The sequence below is a fragment of the Pelecanus crispus genome, chromosome 9 (genome assembly GCF_030463565.1).
Source record: "Pelecanus crispus isolate bPelCri1 chromosome 9, bPelCri1.pri, whole genome shotgun sequence".
In the NCBI taxonomy this organism is placed as follows: Eukaryota; Metazoa; Chordata; class Aves; order Pelecaniformes; family Pelecanidae; genus Pelecanus; species Pelecanus crispus.
In genome coordinates this window covers 7,066,624-7,088,129 of record NC_134651.1, presented here as the reverse complement: position 1 = coordinate 7,088,129, position 21,506 = coordinate 7,066,624, and the positions used below count along the sequence as shown (strand labels likewise).

The 21,506-nt window shown below is 47.0% G+C and overlaps 1 protein-coding gene across 1 annotated transcript; it reads left to right on the top strand.

Annotated features, from left to right (window-relative positions):
• Positions 1-4,650: 4,650 nt before the first annotated feature.
• GHSR (growth hormone secretagogue receptor) lies at positions 4,651-8,706 on the top strand. The gene is made up of 2 exons (XM_009489766.2): positions 4,651-5,404; positions 8,402-8,706. The coding sequence occupies exons 1-2, from the start codon at positions 4,651-4,653 to the stop codon at positions 8,704-8,706; spliced, it is 1,059 nt and encodes a 352-aa protein (XP_009488041.2).
• Positions 8,707-21,506: the final 12,800 nt, after the last annotated feature.

Genomic DNA, 21,506 nt, shown 5'->3' with positions numbered 1-21,506 from the left:
AGCAGTATTCACTGCCCAAGCAGGATCAGGGGTGCGTTTGTTGTACTCCATGCAAACAGTTAAAAACCCTGATTCAGACACTGAGATTTTAAGATTCATAATTTTAGTTTTCAGATTACATCTAAATATTAGGGTCTAAGAAAAGACTGAATGTAATGATCAACATAACATAAATAAGCACACTGAGACAAGATCTCGTCGATCCCTCCAAGGCACCCTGTACCGTTCAGTAGCAGAAATGGAAGATGGGTTAGGATGTCGTCAGGTCTGATCTAATTTTCACAGGTTGGGGTTTTTTTCATGTAGAGTTACATGGATGTTTATAGCAATTTTCATTGGAATCATCCCAAATTTGGTTCGCCATAACTTTTCTCTGTATTAACAGACTGAAATTGCATGCTGTCACATGTTAAAAATCGTTCATTTTCCTCTGATTAGCAGGGTACCACAGTTAACTGCCTGACCACCGCATCACTGCTGCGTTGTAATACCATGCCTTTGCCCGAAACATTCATAATCTGAACCTATATAGGCATTTCCATTAATTTCTTCTGAAAGTTTTAGAGGTGACATCGAGTTGGGACACTGGGTCATGACAGAAATGCTGTCAAGCTGCTTGTGGTCTGTGAGATGGGGCTGCAGCTTATGGCAGAAGCCTGTTGGTTTCAGCAGCTTCCCATTTTTATGGGCTGTTCTGCCAGAGTTAAGATAAATCACACTCCTTGTCTTTGATGCACGATACTTTTGCATGGAACATATCATGTGTGTGACGCTCATAGCATTAGCAAACATTAGAGAATCCAAAGTTGTTCAAAGTGCCTTTCCAAAACCAGGAATTCAAACACGATAGAATCCAAGGCACACATTCCTCCTCCTTAAGATACTTTTGATTTTGTCTGATTGTGAATTCTTCAGCTCATATCATTCTCAATTTGTACTGAGCCATGGGTATTTAGCCCATGTAACTACTGGGTGAAGACAAAGTGGATTAACTGCAGATTCGCTGGTGAATTGAGCCAAGTTATCACTCCCCATTTAACGTGAGATAGAAGTATCAACAAGAAGGTATGACCGGAAATAATTAACTATGAAATCCCATCCTGCGTGTTCTGGCACTAACAGAACTCAGATCATAATGGATATTAATAAACGCGTGTAAGTCAGGTGAACATCTCCCCCCCAAAGCCAGGACGGCTTTGAGTCAAAACCTGCAGACCTTTAGAAAGAATGTCCAGTGATATTCCAAAAATGCAGGATACATCTCCTACTACTCTCATGCTAGAAATTATTTAATAAACACTCTGTACTTTTAACCCAGAGTAAACGTACCTGTGACGGACGAACCATGTTCTCTGCACTCGGAGAACAAGCCGAAGGAAGGAGGACATCAGTGCCCGGGGTGTGACCCAGCAGCGCGATGAGCTGAAGCATGGCAAGAAGCCAAGTCTAAACCAGATGCCTCTGAATTAGTGGCGTTAGAGCACAGCTTTGCTGATTAATAAACTAGCACTCTTCTGAAGTCTGCTCGCAGATACTTACTGCCATATAAACAACTGCAGAGTAATTTGAGCACGTTCCGGGGTTTATGTTATTAAGTTGGGTTACCGCTATTTTGGAAGCGATACTGATGATAGTTGCTAAACTGTACCCTTTGAAAGCATACACCAGCTGCTACCTTCTGTTCTTGAAATACATTTATAAGAAAAGTCAAAACATCTTCTGCCCCTGGATATAATCAAAAAACTGCATTTGCTTTTCTGCAAATCATCGGAGCTGCATCATTTTTAAATGGGACATCTCTCCTTGAAGTCTGTTTCCCACTTTCGTCATCTCTCTGCAATAAAACCGTAATCATTCTATACTCAAAGCCTTCAGATATTTCCATGACAACAAAGGATATAAACAAGAATTAAAACTTTCTTGGATGAGAAGAAAATGGAAAGAATGGAACATAGGAGAGAGATTTCAAAACTCCATAAATACAAACTCTCTTCTACCTCATCTCCAGCGCTCAACACAGCTTTAAAGCTACTGAAGAGAAGCACCAAGATTTTCAGAGTTCCACAAAAGGTAAATGTCCATTTTAATGCGCTTTTAAAAAATTATTTTCTGACTGTTTTGTTCATACATCCAGTTAGTGGGTAAAATGGTGAATAACAAGTACTTAACTTCTGCCTCTTTCCTCCCCATTTCTCTCATCCCAGTAACATCAGTGACTTCAATCTTTTCTGCAGTTGTTAAGGCAACATGAAAGTACTGTTCTTGCAGCTGAGGGCAAGTACATAACTTTCTGGAGCCTAAAGCCATCTTCCCTCACAGCTTTTATAACTTCTGTCACCACCAACTTCACCACTGTCCTTCAGCGTATGCAAAGCAGAGGCAGGAATTCATTATCGCGCAAAGTTTGTGCGATGTCAGTTCTTTATATCCCATCAAAATTTGGCCTGCAATTGCCAAAGAAATCAGAAAGAACCAGAAAACTGGAGCTGCTTTTCTTCTCTCTCAGCTGACATTTTTTTTTTTTGGCCCTGACCCCATGAAGGAAAAGCAGCCAGAGAAGCCCTTGACTCATGATACCCTTTAAACAAGAAGGGGACAGATGCTGCTGGGTTCAAAGCACACCTACCATTTCTGATCCAAGTGGCTCATCGCTCAACATGTCAAACTCCCAATGAATTACATGGTAATTCTTTGCATTACAAGCTCAAGCTGTCCAGAGCATAAAAATCTGGTGCTACCTCACTTTTGGCTACTTGATTTTGCTACACACACCTCAGTTCAAGTATTATTTTAATAAGGAATACATTTTTTTCTTTTTAAAAAAAAAAAATCTTTTCTCTCCCTGGGGAAAGGGAGATGATAGTAATTTTTGACAAGATACAGCTCAGAAAAAACTGGAAGAATGAGAGTGAAGGATCCTTTCTACACAGAAAAGTCACATTTATAGCTTTGGGCCATTTTCTCTGCCAAATACCAACATCCTGCAGCTAATGCCACTGGCCCGAGAATTTACGGGGGGAAAAAAAAAGGAGTAAAATAATTCTTTATAATAATACAAAGTATTTGGCAGCCTAAATACTGAGGCAGTTACCAGCTCCTCCGTAATATAATGCAATGTCATTTAAATTAGATTGGACACAAAATTGGAATATGAAATAACTGTACATTGGGGGCATACAGCCCATGATTTTTCTTCAGAAACATAAAAGAATTATACAGGCAGCTGCATAACCAAAGTGAGAAGCACGTTAGGCGCTTTCTTTTTTTTCAACTGCAATTCATGTGTAGCCACCCCCCATAAAATTTAGCAACCATTGAGTAACTTGCTACAAAACTGTCTCACGGTTCAAGAGCCGGAATGATGCATCCCGATTCCAGTGAAACTGCAAAAATATATCATCCAAATTAGGATACGGACGAGGCACTAAGGCTAACGCTTGCATTACTGCAGAAAGTAAATCACAGCAAACAAGCACATGCAGAGTAGCGCAGCGTTGCGTCCCACCACGCTCGTGCTCTAGCCTTGGGTAGAGCTCTGCAGCGGTGAAACAGCGATGCTAGCAGATGGTGCACGCGCCCGTGTGAGCACACCCTGGAAAGAAGAGCATAAAACTGTTTCTCATCTGAATTAAGCTAGGGGCCAACATGGGTTCAGCGCAGCGGTCGCCACCTGAGAGATGGGGTGCAAGGGAAGGGGTGCGGCCCCTCTAGATGGAAAGATGGAGTGCAAAAGGACGCTCTTTCTGACGCTTTGCAGGGACAGGTGGGAAAGGAGGGGAGGTAACCCCTTCACAGGTGTGCGGGGGGCCGCTTTACCGCCCCTGAGCTCACCTTGTGCTGCTTCCACCTTACTTCTTGGGTACGGCGCTATCCTTCAGTAGTACGTAGGAGTGTGCAGCTGGGGAAACACAGCTATAGCGTACGTGTCCGCAAAGGGCAGAGCGCAGGACAGCAGAAACGCGCCGAATCGAAATTCAATTGCAGGTAAATCATATAGAAGAGGGTGATTACTGCAGCTTCGCTGAACCGGAGCCTTACCGCGCTCCTTGCCAAGAGCCAAGGGCAGAGCAAAGATACGGAAGGAGGCGAATCGCAGCCCTCCCTGCGTTTCTGCACCCATCGCTACCTCTCCGGGTGCCCCGCAGGACTGCGCACCCCCGACGGGCAGCAAGCTGCTGCGCACGGGGAAGGACGCTCCGACTACCGGGGAGGGGAATCGCCGCTGCTCGGCGGGCACCACCGCCCCGGCCGCCGCTGCCCGCAGCCGGGAAGCGCCGGAGGCCACAGCCTCCCGCGCCGGGGGACGCGGGAAGAAAGTTTAAACGCAGCCGCAGGGAGGGATTTTTGCAGCCGCCGCGGGGTCAAGGCTGGGCTTGCTCCCGGCCCCGCGGCGGAGCCGCTCCGCGCCCGCGGAGCCAACGCGCCCCCGCCTGCTCTGACGCGCGGGCGAGCGCCGGCCCTCCCCGGGCCCGGGGGGAGCAGCGGCGGCGGCCGGGGAGAGGCGGAGCGGGGCCGCGCTTCCCTCCCCGCCTTCCGCACCTGGCCGGGCGGCGCGGCGGAGGGCGCGGAGCGGCGCGGGGCCGGGGCCGGGCTGCGCGGGGGCGGCTCCGCGGGCGCGGCGGGCGGTGATGCGCAGCCCGCGGCCGCAGGATGCGGGAGGGGAGCGCGGGCGGCCGCGGCGCGGAGAACCGGACGGGCACCGAGCCCCCGCTGCACCTCTTCCCCGCGCCCGTGCTCACCGGCATCACCGTCGCCTGCGTCCTCCTCTTCGTCATCGGGATCGTCGGCAACCTCATGACCATGCTGGTGGTGTCGCGGTTCCGGGACATGAGGACCACCACCAACTTCTACCTGTCCAGCATGGCCTTCTCCGACCTGCTCATCTTCCTCTGCATGCCCCTGGACCTCTTCCGCCTCTGGCAGTACCGGCCCTGGAACTTCGGGGACCTCCTCTGCAAGCTCTTCCAGTTCGTCAGCGAGAGCTGCACCTACTCCACCATCCTCAACATCACCGCCCTCAGCGTGGAGCGATACGTTGCCATCTGCTTCCCCCTCCGAGCTAAAGTGCTCATCACCAAGGGGAAGGTCAAGCTGGTCATCCTCTTCCTCTGGGCCATCTCCTTCATCAGCGCCGGACCCATCTTCGTCTTGGTGGGGGTCGAGCACGAGAACGGCACGAACCCCCTGAGCACCAACGAGTGCCGAGCCACGGAGTACGCCATCCGCTCGGGGCTCCTCACCATCATGGTCTGGACCTCCAGCATCTTCTTTTTCCTGCCCGTGTTTTGCCTGACCGTGCTGTACAGCCTCATCGGGAGGAAGCTCTGGCGGAGAAAGAGAAAGAACATCGGTCCAAACACTGTTATCAGGGATAAGAACAACAAGCAAACTGTGAAAATGTTAGGTACGACTCTTCTTGCTCCGTTTTTACCAAAGGACGTGTGTGTGCTTGCGTGCGTGTGTGAGAGAGGGAGACTGAGAGCGCTCCGGTAGTTCACTATAGTTGTTGCCAAAGGAAAGCATTTACTGCAAATGCTTCATACAAAGGGCTACACCTCAAGGTATTCGTAGAATAACTTCCTTCCTTCCTTAGATTTATCTCTAACTGGTTTGAGCTGGGGACTCTCAAACAGTTAAGCAAATGTTAGTAACAGTCACCGACGAGGACAAATACTGCAGTTACAATTAGCTAGTGCCCCGGAGATATTTGAATATTTTTGCTCTTTGGTTGTGGAGACCGATGTTATTTACAGAAGGATAGTTTATTTGATTTTTAAACAAAACTAAACCCTTCTCAAGCCACAAAGTTGAGCTGCAGGATGTGATGTGCACTTAGTTTCTAGTATCATATGAAAAGACTGTCAAGGTTTTATCGAATTTGGGTTATTTACTAGGATGGCTGTGTAAGCTTAGGAAAAGCAATCTGCATTTTGATATTAGCAAAACACCGGCAAGTGCTGAACAGGGAGCACTGTGTCATCTTTGAGGTGATCCTGTAAATTCTCAGTGAGTTTAAGAAAACAGGATCGAGACGACAGACGCTGTCATTCCTAACTTTGTGTATTTAGAGTGCTGAATGGTTTAAACATGTCATTGCCGGCACGTGGAAACGCCATTTTTAACATCCTAAGTCAGTGCGTGTGGTGGGAGTTTGATGCACAAAACCAAAAAGTTGCTCTGCAGTTTAGCGTCTGAAAACTGCAGAATCCTTCTGCTGCCGCGTACTTTTATTCAAGCAAGAAGTCCTCCGCAGTGCAAGTCATCCCGTGGCTCTCGGGGGCTGCCTTGCCTGGAGAAGGTTTCACGGGCAGCAGCTCTGCTGTGCTCGTTGCAGCTGGGCTGAAGCGATGGGCTAATGAGCCGGACGGAGAGGTGGCAATGTGCCCGAAGGACCTTAATTACTAAATGGGAGCCTAACTGATTTTTTGTTCGTGTCCTGCTGTATTACTGTGCAACAGCAGGAAGAATAATAAAAACCGCATCGTTCTTTGTGCACTTTCAGCTACGTTTTATGATCAAGAGAACTACTTGAGGCTGGCGAGCGTGACCTTGGAAGTAATTCATCATTTACACTTCTAGAGTTCCAGGATTATGAATCTCTACTTACAATAAGTGAATTGCTAGCTTATATTACTACCATGTTTGTATTTCTGTAAGCTTAACCTTAAAGAATTTTGAAAGAGTAACTGTTTATTTCTGCCCTGAGGTACAGCCGCAAGCATTACAATATTTCAGACACCTTTTTTTTTTTTTTCTTCTTTTACAAGGTCTGAGAACAGCAAGACAGTGGCAAGACTGTCCTCTGACAGAGAGCCAATATTCTCTAAATGATAACGTTCTGATGTCTGATGGAAAGACTGAAAGAAAAGAAGTCAGTAAGGGCTCAGTACCAGCAGATGCTGGATGCAGTCTGCTCTCATTGGTTTTAATGTTCTGCTTAAAATTTAGGAGGCACTTGATCAGACTTTAGCGAGTCATGGAACATCAAGTAAATGGGATTAGCATCAACACTTCTTTTAAATTGTAGAGAAAGGTTATGCTTCTAGGCCCGTAATTAAACACCTAAATATATAGCCTGACTCGCAAAGGAGCTATCATACCCCGTTCCTATTGAAATCAGTGTGATTCTGCATGCGTGAAGATCAAACTGTCGAAAGCCTGACTAGGGATATGCATGCCCACATGTGAAAATACTGACTGTGCTTAAAACTCCGTTTGTAATGACCATCATGGTAATATTCATTATGTGGATTAAACTCCAGAGTACACTTGTGAGCTAGGGAACCATTATCTGAATTTTGTAGGTGAAGATACTGCAGAAAAAATGGAAGTGGTTGGCTCAAGAAGACGCAGAGCTGGAAAACAGATACTCTGAATTCAGCTCTGTGCTTTTGAGTCCACCGTAAGTCCTGCATAAGTAGCCATTTGAACTTGGGAATGCTTGTTCAGAAAGTTTGGGGGGGGGAGGTGCAGACAATCATCCCTCTTAGCTCTCTGAACTTTGTATCTCCTGTGACTTGACGCGAGCAAGCAGGATTGCTAACACAAGAGAACAGGTTAACTGGTAAAAAAAATGCCCAAGAATGTCAAAAACCCCCTTGCTCGTCTTTTCTCGGTTTTCTCTCGCTGGTATATTAATAGATACCCTCAAAGCAATATGAAAAATAATAAAGGTCAACAGCCCACAGGAAACGAACAGAAAAAGTTTCCCTTTCTCTAGGATGGAAATTCAAATGGGTCAATGTTCAAAGATGCTCATATTCCTATTACTCTACATATATTATATTTACATATAAATGTGACCATACCCATAGTGTAATAATACAGATAGACTATGTAACTATAATTATGCAGTTATATATTTAGTTTTACTCTTCTTGAAGTAACTGGACAGGCGCACCACTCTTCTGTTCTTACCTTGGCATATGTGCTCTACAAGTCCAAATCCTGGTGGTTCGGTTTATTTTGGGGCCTTCGCCTTAAACAGTTTTGCTTCCCAGTGATTACATTCTTCATTACCACACGGTGTTGAGTCTATCACATGATATATAATTTGCTTGTGTTAAACACTGTAGATGATACGTTGTTACACCTTTTTTTGTCACCATTCTGATCCTTAATTCTGTTTTTATAGAAACATGGTTTATAGTTCGGAAGTATGCTACCTCAGGTTAGTCGTGCAGTGTACAGGCAGCCTGTTTAGGTATGACCAATGTGCATTAAGTATCGCCAGTTTGTACTCCCAGAGAATGTACTGAGAGGCGCAAAACTGAAAACTTACGGGATGCATTTTCACACTCTGATTAATTTGTTAAAGAAATAGAATTTTAAAATAGACTTTGAATCACCCATATTCTAATACTCACACTTAACACAATTTCCTCTGCTGTTTTTATTTTAGTTGCGGTGGTATTTGCTTTCATACTCTGCTGGTTGCCTTTCCACGTAGGACGATATTTATTTTCCAAATCCTTCGAAGCTGGCTCCTTGGAGATAGCAGTGATCAGCCAGTACTGCAACTTGGTGTCCTTTGTCCTCTTCTACCTTAGCGCAGCCATCAACCCCATCCTCTACAACATCATGTCAAAGAAGTACCGCGTCGCCGCTTGCCGGCTCTTTGGACTCAAACCCCTTCCAAAGAAAAGACTCTCCAGCACGAAGCAAGAAAGTTCGCGTGTTTGGACAGAACCGAGCGTTATCACATGACACGTGATTTCCAGCGCCAGATCATCGCTTACCAGTATTTCCCAGAAAGCCATAACGAAAGAGAAAGAAGGCGACGAATACAAATCGAAACGTTAACGCTGTTCTTTTGTCATCATCTGGATTTGCTGAAAGATGTAATGTAGGCAGTTAAAGATTTAAAAAAAAAAAACCCAACTAAACTTTGAGACCATAAAAGGAGGCGCATGGTCACAGAATTTGGCAACACTCAAGTATTATTTTTCTGCTGCTTTTGCCCATATGATTTTTTTAGCACCGACTTCAGCAGGAGAACTGGGTTTTACCATTCTTAAGAGGCAAACATAGCCCAGTTCGCTTGAAAGTTTGTGTGACTTCAGTAGCAGCTAATTCGAGCTGAATTTTTCCAGAGTTAACTTTAGTTTTGCTAGCATATAACTAGACCCTAGAGAGAGAGGAAATTGAATTGCCTTTTTGGAGTAGTAAACATGGAATTTGATACACTTTTCATAATCTTAATTTTTAAATAAACTAACATTTTTCTCTGAATGAGGAAAATGATTTCTTAAAAAAGAAAAGGAGAAATAAAATGGATAATTTTTAAACATGCTAAAAATAAATGACCTTCATGTCATGTCCTAATAGAAAGGAAACAAAAAATAATACCTTCACAGAAGTGGCTTAGAACATGACTGTACTGAAATATTTTTTAAAATGTATTTCAGTGGAACAAGGACAGTGCTGACTTCAGGACTGCAGTGATGCTACAAAAATATGGAATGCAATCTCCCACCAAAGTAATTTTTCTTTTTTTTTTTTAACTAGCTAAATCATCTGTACTTGTTCTGTTCAGCTTGACTGTGAACGACTCGCTGTGTTTGAACTTGGAAGCTTTTAGTTGTTTCGATATTTGTAATGAGTCTGTGGCTACCTGTCCCTATGCCGCACAACCTGTACCCCCTAAGTCTGCTAAGGACAGGGCTCCTGCCTGTAAAACACCGCTTATTTCTGCTCGAAGCATATCAGCCGGTTACCAGTACCACGTCCCCCCGTAAGCCCGGTGTGCAGCTGTACTAGTTTGCTGCAGTATTAAACTGAGAACATTTTTTAACCAACGTGACCTGACAGACTAATAGAAAAATCTGCATTAAAAGACACAGGCAGACACATTCTCATATTTGAGCCATAAAAATCTTAAATTCAATTGATTTTTATAACTCAAGCATGCCATTAAAAGGCAAACCAGAAAACTTTCCATCCTTTATGCTAATAAGAATGTTTTATATTGCATCTGTTGTCACACCAACACGTAGATTTTTGTGGTCCGGCTAATAGAGCTTCGGCGCATGCGTGTGCAATAGCAGCTTTCTATTTATTTTGTTCTAGTATTTATTACCAGCTGGCCCACAACGGATTCTCCGTAATGAATTGTCTGTTAGCGAAAGGCCTGCTGCCTTCAAACTCCCATGAGCGCTGATGGGCCATTTTCCGCCTGTTACACCTTTAGCTGACGGTGCTGCTCAGGTGTAACTGAAAAGAGAATTTGGCCTCTTCTGTATATGCCGTGTCTTTTATATCACCCCGCACTTTGCTGGGGCCGGGGGCTGATCGCTGCTCCTCGCTGTGGCACCCGAGCCTGCCTCGCTCCCCGCTCCCGCCCTCGCGGCGAGCACGGGTTCCATGGATGCAAACCCGTGAATTAAGGGACAAGCGAGCAGCAGTGCTGTAGGACCGTCTCCCGTCGCGTCTCCAACCACACCACCTTGCTGCTCATTCTGCTCTCTCGCTCGTTGTCGACTGACAAGCAGATCTGATGGCAGATGTCATGCAACTCAGGGAAACAAGAAATTTGGGAATCTTGAAAAGAGTGTGAAGATGTGAGCTCACGAATAACATGTCTGTGTAAATGAACCGATCACACACCTAGCGTCCCATAAGTGTTTCAAATCTCACCTGTGTCTGTGGTATTAAATGTGAACAGAAAAAGAAATGAAGTGATGAGACCCTTTATAACCCTGCGGGGTCAGCGGCGGTGGAGGGTGCGGTATGGTTGCACGCAGGCTGGGGAAGCGAGTCTCCGTCAGGCTCGCCCAGCGCTGCCGTGCACCTCTCCTCGCAGGGCTGGCACCCCTCGGTGTCGGGACGGGCTACGAGGCGGGTACCAGTGTCACCCACAGCACACAATCATAGACTCGTTTAGGTTGGAAAAGACCTTGAAGATCATCCAGTCCAACCATTAACCTAACACTACCAAGTCCACCACTAAACCAGTTAAGGGGAGAGCAGCAACCCCACGCCGCATGCGAGACTTACGGGCTTGCTCCGTTCCCTGCAAGTAAAACCTGTGTCTCAGTTGTAGGAAGCAATTCTGCCAGAATGCTCCCACGGAGGCTTTTACCTAGCTGAGAAGCTGCATCATTGGGTTTTAATTTTTTTTCCCCAACCTGCATAACTAACTTGATCAGGCTTGATTTGTTTGGGGTTTGTTTTGTTTTTCTTTTTTAAACCAGAATAACTGTAACATTAAAGCCCATTAAAGCCCTGTGTAGACATTTAATTTCTGCATATAAACTATAAACATACAAATAATTTTGCTTAACCTCATATTTCATCAGGAGACTTTGCAAATTTTAAGTACAGCAACACTGCGAAATTGCCACAACTTTGCGGATAGAACAGAATTTAAAACGTTTCATCTGGGGTGGCAAAGGTCAGAAAGAAGGGGACTGGCTGCTCAGCGCGAGGGGGAGCAGGGCTTCGTCCTTCCTTCTCACCTAGGAAACGGACCTGGTTCTGCAAGTCACCCAACATTTAGCCAAATCTAGCAAAATACACGCATTTTGATTAAACAAGAGTAGCCACCTTCGTGTGACTCTTGCACAAGCAGGAAGGTATTTCAGATCTAGCAGGGAACGTGCAAGCATTTAAGAGGCAGGGCAGCTGTCACGCCGGCAGCTGGCTCTATGCCATCCCCTAGCTTTGCTTCCCCCAGGACCAAAACTTTATTCTGTGCAGAAATGCTAATGTCGGTGGAGTCACACTGGTAGGCGTTGACTCCAGCTGGTGAATAGGGTCTGCTTCTTCAAACAGGTACCAGTGCGTAACGAACTGCTTTTGTATGGAAAGCAAGAAAAAAAAAAAAAATCACCTGGATAACCTTCATTTTTGCAGCATAAAATCAACTGTCGTCAAATGACCGCAGACTAATACACACCTCCCCACCAGCACTGATGGGCGAACGCGGCGTTGCTTGCCTCCAGGGTTATTGCCTACGTTACAAGAAATAACTTCATCAGGGGGAAAAAAGCGCAATCAAGATTTCAATAGCATTTTTTTTTTACCTAAGACCACCTAACTGAAGTCAGTCGAAGAGAGGTATGATGAATTTGTCTCAGGTAGTAACACGGGGCAGGGCTCCTCCTGCCTTGCCTCTGCCGGGTTTCAGGCAGGCCGAGCAGACGCGGCGGGCGGGGAGCGCGGCGGCAAGAACCCGCGCTGGCAGCGGCAGCAGTGGCAGCAGTGGCGGCAGCAGCAGCAGTGGCGGCAGCGGCAGCAGCAGCGCTGGCGCTGGGTTAATCGGCCGCCTCACCTGCTGCGGCCGCTCCGCGTTCCCAGCGTGCGACTCTACTGACAAATACTTTTTTCTAGCAGAGACAGAGCATTTCTCCTCTTTTCCCAGGGCATTTCTGCAGCGCCTCATGCTCCTGGCATCTTCTCCCCAAAGCCTTCCCTATCGGAAAGGGCACGGGCGTCCCCCCCACTCCATTTTGGGTCTGGACATGGCTTTCGAGATCTATTTTACATGCAGGGAAGACGAGCGCTTGCAGGCGCTGGGCGATGCATTGTGGCAGACAGGGTAGCTCCGCAGGAAGAGTTCGTTCAGACTATTGAGCCATAGGCTGCGTTTCTGGAAACTCTTCCCTGTAGGAACAAACTTTGCCAGTTCTGACTGAAAAAAAATTTATAGGGGCTTTACGAGTCAAAAATTTTGCTGTGTTCTCACTGACCTGTATGTGAGCAGCCCGTATAGGAAATAACTGGAGGTTCATTCATCAAACGGTTCAAGTTTTAAAAGCTTTTCTAACTCTACATTTTGTATCACAGCTTCACAAATAAACAGGAACAATTCGGCTGCATTTTATTTCTTGGCAACATGTTAAATTGGTGATGAAATAGGTCAAAAGCACTTTACCAGAAAGCTTCATTCATTCTAGAAAAGTACCTTTGATGGAGGCACACACAGGCAGAAAATCATGTCCTATTGTATTTCTTGCCAAAAATAAAATACACTGGAAAAATAGCGCTTACATGTCAAATTCTGACTTGATGGATATTCAGCCTTTATGTAAGTTTGTGCCGAATGACATTTGCATAAGCCCTATTTAAAGCAGCAACCATTCGATACCGAAATACCCAGGAGAACCTCCTGTCCATCACGGATCTGCTGTAGCCGGGGCGCTGCAGCCGGCTCCCTCCTCGTCTGCTGATGGCAAGGGCGAGGCGTGGGGGCGCGGGAGGGAGGGAGGGCGGCTGCCGGTGCTGGCGGGCCCTTCGCAGGTTTGAAGGCGGCCGGTCCCCCAGCGCTGCCGAGACGCCCCGCGCTTGCTGGCGCTGATCTGCACCTTTCCTCACGGGGCCGGTCGCAGGTCCTCTGAGCTCTTCAGTCAATGGTTTCTGATGGGCTTCCATACGGTCTGTATCATTTGCAAAAAAACTGTGGCCTTCAGGAGGTAAATTCCAGCTTGAGAAGTAAATTTGGTACAAAAAAAAGAATCTACCTAACTCCTCACATCCCAGTGATGCCCATGTTGTTACCTGCACGGACCCTGAACCGCCCTCCTCACCCCCAGCTGAGAGCACGGCGAGTAGCTTTGACCCTCCCAGCTTTTTATGAACAACATTAGTCCAGTTTCACAAAAAGGGAATTAAAGCGCTTGGCATTTTAACTCCTCGCTCAAACCACGCTGTCTGAGAGCGATGGGCTGCAGATCCCATCACCTCCCTCCGGGCGGGATTCCTCGGGCAGCTCTGAGCATCAGTTCTTTTCTAAGCTGCACCGCTGGCCCGGGGTGCTCAGCACAGTAGCCCGAGATAAGCGTTATATGGGAATTAAGTAACCTCTGGCTGACACTGCAGCCTCCAGAGAGCTCAGCCAACGGGGTCCTGAGCAAGGAAACGCAGGCTACGCTGCCAAAGCCCTGCTTCTGCATCCCTACCGTTAATAACAACCCGTGAACACGTACCAGTGGCCGAGGCAACACCTACGCCCGCAGCGGGATTCGTATCTGCACACAAACTCTTCTTACACCCATCCCTGAGCCTCTGCACATGCAGAAGCTTCCTGGAAAATCCTCTTGATAATCCAAATGGACGTATATCCAGCAAATGCGGTTGCAGGAGTTGGCACATCTTGGGAACACCTGGCGTGATTTGCAGTGTCGTACGCTATTTGCTGTCAGGCACATTGAGCTGGAGCTACGCGCTGCCCAGCCATAACGCACGCAGTGCCTGAAGGAGATAGAAGCTCGCTGGGTGTTAACGTGAAGTCTCCGTTCATTTAAGCAGGTCCATCATCCACGTAGGGCAGGGGTGCACACTCACCCCCCCCAGCCATCTCCACCCACCCGTGCATCCCCACCGGAGGTACCGCAGCAGGCTCCTTCCCAGCTCCGCACAAAGACCAGGAACTTCACAGGAGCAAAATAATTTCCTCACGCAGATGTGCTTGCCAATGGCCTTTCACTCTGAAACATGATTTCTGGTGGGAGACGGGAAACCTCCAGGGGTCTGGCTTCATGTCCCATGTCCTCGGCCAAACTTTTGCCCAAAGCAGTTTGTTAGATGATGGGCTCCAGCTTTGCCAGCTCTATCGGATCGTGAAATCACAGTTCAGTTTCCAGAAGCCCTGGCTGCTGCTGTTCAGGAAAAAAAAAAAGAAAAGAAAATGTTAGATCACGATTTGTCTTTTACCTCTAAATTGTGATTATGCAAGTACAGTGAAAGAGGATGAAGAAAAAGACAAATTTAATCCATCTTGTATTAATGAAGGTTCACAGGTTTCTGAAGTCACTTCTGCTTTGTCACTCCAGCACTCAATACAGCACGTTAGTATTGTCAAACATAATTAATACACTTGCAGGGCTTTTTACAGGCTTTCTCAGCGCTCTTCCCAGCAGAAAGGTCTCCGTTCCCCTCCAAGCCCGGCGCTTGTGTGTTACTGCCCTTCTTGATTTGAGTTGCGGACCGGTGCGTACCATGACTTGTCAAATGAGAGCAGAATTCAGAGCATCTCATTAACTTTCTACTTGGACCAAGAGAAAAAAGAAACCTCTACTTCACCTCGGAGCTGCACATGGTGATGCTGACTGCAAGTTTCTCTGAGTCCTGAAAACACATGGACTTGGTTTTGCTCAGCAAGAAGATCTCAGCTCTGCAGCAGAATTTTGGAGAGCAAGAAACGCCTCCGGACTCGGCAGGCACACTTGCTGTTGCAGCCTTACCTGGATCCTATCACTAACACATTACAAAGGCACGCTCATGCTGCTGGCCACGAGCAGGCTTGGGGAGCAAACCTGACGTAGGCACAGGACTATAAGGGTTGTGCAACATCCCAGCAAACCACCTGGTGGGATGCGAGCAATCCCCAGTCTCTTTCGTCTTCCCTGTGTTTTGGGGCATTCATGGACAAGCACCTATGTCCTTCACATGTGGTGAGAGCGCAGCCTGGACCCCAGGACTGACCCTCACTAGGAGGGTACCAACTCCTAAATCAGCATCTGAAGTGAGCGCTGCCCAGTTGCCAATCTACCACTCTGTTGTTCTGTGCACAAACACATCCTTTTGCAAACCTACGGGCTGCTTCTCTAGCTGTACCTGGAGATAAACCACTTGCCAATGAAGGCATTTTATTGCTCTCCACGCTTGCTTCGTTTCCCTCATTGGGAACAAAATGAAGGTTTGGTGATGAGTGCGAGTCCGTAAGATAAAATCGCTCTCAGAAATAATGTACCCCACGTTCAACTTCAGAGGCTGATCTGAGGGCACAGGAGATGCTCTACCAGCATTTGTCCCCATTTTGAATGCTGCTGGATCAAAAGAGAAGAGCGTTACTGCCTTTTCTTTTTTCTCATGTTCTGATTGATTTCCACATGATTGCAGTGCTGTCCATGAGAAAGAAAAGGCATGGTGATTTCCAAACCTTTATTCACATTGTTCTTCTCTGCAAAGCCTCCTTCCACAAACGGCCCGGTGCTGCAAATCGTCCTTCATTAGGGCAGGCAGGCAGGGAATCTAACACCACGAGCCCTTTCTGCAATGAGCCCGCAGCACGACCAGCTCCGAGGTGCAGAGATTCAAATAGCTTTAACACGGCGATATTACAAAAGACAGGAAAAACTCATACTACAAATTCTCACCAAAAGTTAAGCCAATATTCATGATCACACGTGGACATGTATTCTGCCCAGTCGATAGCACCTTGGTATTTTTATCAAGCGGTGACAATGCGATTGATTTTTGCAAAATTCGCTGTGCTGTGCCAGGAGCACCAGCGTGGGGCTGCAAAAGATGCAATCTTTTGAGCTAGTTGTGATCGAACATGTAGTTTTGAACCCACTGAACTATTGCGAGTTTGTGAAGAGGGCAGCAGGTGGCCAGCACGAGGTTTCCTTGTGCCTCGGTTGGTGCCACAGCTCTGGCGGAGATGCGCTAGCGTGGGGCTCATCCCTCGGACGAGCGGCTGCCGTGGGCGCTGCCCGAGCATCGCCGCTCTAATGCCCGTATATAAGGAAACAAAGCCATTGCAGCTGTACTCAGGTCACAACAGCGGTTTCTTTCTCATAAAAAGCTAACCTGCAAGGCTAACCGATGCTCCAGCCTGCGGTGTACAGTCAAAGTCACCTCGGACCGGCTACTCCTGCTGTGGTGTCAAAAACCACAAGAGGTTTGTGCTTACCTGCTTTCTCCTCGGTCTTTGCGGTGGTCCTGTGCCCGATTTCCCACGTCACGGTGTGATTTGGAGTCTGCCACGTACCTAGAGGAGTACCATCGCCACAGGCTGTGGTGGGACTTGAATGAAATGTCCCTTCCTGCAAGGCGGGCTGGCGTGAGCCGGAGGAAGGGGCTTGCACCGTGGCAGCCCGGACAGAGCTTATTTAGAGAATAACCAGAGATTTGCACAGCTTTGATGCTTTTGATTTCAAAACACTGCAGTCAATCACACCACACTTTAAACAAGAAGGGCAGGAGACAGAGCTCTCATGCAGAAGAAACGCCTAACCCTCATACTGGAGACACGGCAAAGACAGGAGCAGCAGCAGCTTAAGCACTGCGATCCAGAGCAATCGCAATTTTAGAGCTACGCCTAACACCGTACGAAGTCCACGCAGCAGCATCCCAGGGTATATTCGGCCCTGCTGAGCGCAGAGACCCACTTTTGCTGAGCATGCCGAACCCCGGCGTGCTGCGGCGACGGCTGGGCAGGCGCCGAGCGGCACCGCGGCCGGCGCGTTGCGTGGGGACGTCAGCGCCTGCCGTGCTGCAGAGCCCTCCGAACCGAGGAGGCTGCGGCCAGCTCACAGCGCTTCGTGGAAGGAAAGGGCATCTGAGCTGTAAACTAATAAATACAGCATTTGCACTGGATTAGGGTGAATTTCTCAACTCTATTCGCATGCTAATCCTCGCAAGATTTCTGCCTCCCTACCGTTTGCTGCATTTTATTTGTAGAGAATAATAGCTTTCATATGACAGAAAGTGAGAGAGATGAGCTAATAAAATTACCAAGAAATGACATCCACTGAGCACATTGACCCAAGCAGTTATCTATTAACCATGGTAGTAGACCTAAAAATTACTTTAATTGCACGCAATACATCTATGCCAGCAATTAGTACAATAAATATAACTAATCGAACTAATAACAGCACATTCACCTAAATAACAGCAGATAGCGGGCTAATCCACTGCATTTGAAAGCATCTTGTGAAACCTCTTATTTTTTTTTATTTCACCCAGCAAAGAATCTGCGCATTGTGAGAGAGCAATTGTCAAGAGCAGAAACAGATGCAATCATTTAGAACTTATTAAATGTAAGACCAATGAAACAGCCCTTTCAAAGGATCTTAGCTGGCTTTTTCTGCTCAGCTATAAAAATATTGAAACAAAACGTCCACATCCTCCTCTCTACTTACTTGTGGGTCTCATTCTGAGAAGAAGAAGAGATAACATTCGCATCTTCACTCCAAGGCAGGCGAATATTAAGGACAGAGAATGTAATTCTACACGACTTCAATAAATCACAGTACATCATGGATTCTGCAATAATTCTAGAAAAAGATTTGCATAGGAAATATAATTTATACCTCACATTTCCACACTAGTTTCTTTATAACTTTTCTCCAATACCTTTGGGAGCAGACAGGTCTAACAGAACCATCCGGTTCATGTCGGTGTCATTGATGCTGGGCTGGGGAATCGCCCCCATCTCCCTAGGCCATGAATTGCTCAAGCTCTGCTGAGATCTCGAAGGGTCCATTTAGGCTTGGCATGAAGGCGTAAAGACTAGGTTGCGGCTGGAGTCTTCTTTAAAAACATGAAGTGGGCTCTTTTTGTACCACTTGTTTAATCCCAAACAAGCAACGTGCAAGCAGAAGAGAAAGGTTTTGGTCCAGGTCTGGCAGGAGCCGAGCAGTTCAGCTGCATCAGCTTCCCAGCGGTCGGTGTTTCCCTCGGGTAGGGATTTGGGCAGGCTGTGAGCATCAGGACTCATCCCACCACTTCCTACCCAGTTAAGATTAACTCCCACGTGTCATCTGCGACCTTAAACTTCAGCGAAAGGACAAAACCACACTGGGGCTGTTGAGCAGTGATTTCAGTCACGCGTTAGAGGTGGACACAGGCTGGAGCCGCTTCCTCCCATTCACCCACGACCCACGGTCCTGACGGGCCTTCCCCCCCGCCCCGTTCCCCGCCCCACGCGGGAGGAGGAGCCACTCTTTCCCCACGGATGCCAAGCACATCACAACAGCGTTACTCAGTTGACGAACGAGCCAGATGACGAAACGCTGGGCTTCCACCACCACTATAGGCTCTGCGTACAAGGTGTCACCCTCCCGTTCAGACAAGAAAAGCAGCATTCCCCAGGGAACGATTCTCCAGTGGCAAACCTGTAAGTGATGGGAGACCTCGGATAACTCAGCCAGGCTCCCACCGGGCTGAGAACACAGGCCACGCTGACGCCCCAGCCCACACAGGAGCAGCAGCTCAGGCGACGTCTTACACCGCTCGCCTAGGAGGGCTCTTAGCTGGGGCTCCCAAAGTATTTCATTTTCAGGGGTATTTTCAAATGCCCCTGCTGTGTTTCAAGACAGGAGGGAGAGGCAGGAGCGCCTCGGTCCCCTGACACAAAGCCTGGAGTTCAGGTCTACCTCCCTTCAAGCAAGTGCTAGTTATAGTAGGCTGCATTCGAGCATCTCCTAAAATTTGAAGGCTCGAATGAGCATGGCAGGAAAAGCTCTGCAGGAGATGAACAACATGGTACAGCGGATTGACACTACCTCCGGATCCCGTTCGCTTTCGTATTTGTCCCGGGGAGCAGGTGGCTCAGATCGTGCTGCATCTTGCTTTGATACACTGGTTTCTCGTACAGAGACCCCTTAAACGGGGCGCTTCACCAACCCGAACATGCTCCGAACTTGCAACAGTGGCTGAAGTCAAAAGCAAAACAAATTTTACCCGTTTCGTTTTTGAACAGGCTCTTTGATTACCGAGAAGAGAGAGAATTGCTGCTGCTATAGAAACAGCAGCCACCAGCCTGGTGACCACGCTTTGCTGCGGGCGGACCTGGAGATTGCTCAAATTGCGAGATGTGCCACGGTCCACATCCAACTACCATCCCAGCCCAGAGGCTGTTTGTAAGGCAATGAAAATATCTAAAAATACGAGCCCACGCTCCGTTTCGAAACTTCTCCAAGCAGATCCTCTTCTCCCAACAGGTATCGGCAGGGAAGAGATGTTAACACAACACCGCCCAAGCCCGGATACAACTTGCTCTGTTATTTCTTTGTAAAACAAACCCCATTGGAAACTTGGTGCTACTTACCCCACCACTGCCTAGTTTGGGTGTGGGAAGGGGACCCAGTACCTCCGCACCAAACCTGGGGGTTATAACGTTACAAGACAACATTCAGAGCTCAAACAGCAAATGCCCAGCCCCTCCTTCACTCCCATGGGCTTGAGCTGTCCTCCCTCATCTCTGCGGACACCCCTGGCAATATTGTAAACCAGGGACTACTGAAAATAAAAGATCTTTTCAGATACCAAAGCGCTGATTACTATTCTACAGACATATCTAAAAGATTTTGTTAAAGAGAGATTGTTTTGGCAAGCACTGTTTAAATAAATAATAAAAAAAAAACAAACAGCTGAGCAAACAAGTGAAAAAAATGACTGTATTTTCTTAGGAAAAACCCACTCACGTTGTAAACTGCAGTGATTAAAAAAGCAAACAAATAAAATGCTGTATATATGCAGTGATTTGAAGAGGAAAAGCTGTTTAAAAACCAAACATCAACATGTTTGCCAAGAAACATGTATACACACTTGATTAATTCTTAATGATGAGTAATTGAATTTATTGCGCATAATTAACAAATAAGCGAAAAGTTCTGATATTTCAAGTGTCTAATTACAAAGAGCTAGCAAATCCAGGCATCTGTTTTACCATGTTTAAATTTTCACGCAAGCTATTTAAAAGAAGTGATCAAAACACCGCAGAAACCTGACTTCAAGGTTGTTTGTATCAATTTTTGCTTGCTGCCCATCAGCCCTGCCAAGGGAAGCAAACTGCGGGGCAGCGGTCAGAGCTCACTGCCGCGGCCAGCCCCAAGGAGAGGACCGCGCTTTCCCACCGACGAGGGGACGGAGGGCTACAGAAAGCAGCTCACGTGAGAAGGAATTTGGCATCCACCTGGCTGATGCTTAGGTCAGAACATCAGCAGCCTTCGGACGCACGGTACGGGCAACAGCCTGGCTGAGCTTCGCCCTTCCCGGGGCGGACCAGCAACCTGCAGCGGATTTAGCTCAGTCTAAGAACAGATTATGCCACGAACTGCTGAACTGCATCAGCAAAGGCTTCACGAATAGCACAAAATCGTTCCAATTACAAATCAGAACCAGCCCGAGTTAAATTCGGGGCTCCCACTCCTGCTTCAGGCTGCAGCAACACCCCTGGCCTGCTAGAAAGGGGCCACACAGACCCAAAGGGCTGTGTTCCATTAAGAAAACTCCTGGTAATACCAGAAAGAATTAAAACATTTATTGGGCATAAATATATTACATATACACTACGGATACCGTTAAGTCTTACATACATAGGGTAGTATTTGCAAAATCTATACATTAAAATTGATATGGCAGTTTTAATACAATGCATATGAAATAGTCTAAAATTTACAATACAAGAAAACTTACGATTTTTTTTTTTTTTTTAAAGTTGAAAACCTTGGAATGTATGTTCCCATAGTGAGGTAAAAACATCTTATTTTTTTTTCAATTTAAAGAACTGTGCAAGGATAAGGTTCATACACATTCAGTTAGGGCACTTCAATCATGACACTGAATACTGAGCTACTGTAGCCAACAAACAGGATTAGAAAACATGTCAAGTTCAGAAAGAAAAAGGCAGAACAATATAAAAACATCTCTCTCCTTCCTTCAGCGTTTTAAATAGTTAGTGTTTCATTCTACCTTTTGTCGTTGTTCACAATTTCTGGGAGGGCAGAGAGCCCTCGGGTTGGATTCAATGCCTGACACTGCTGGATCCAAGG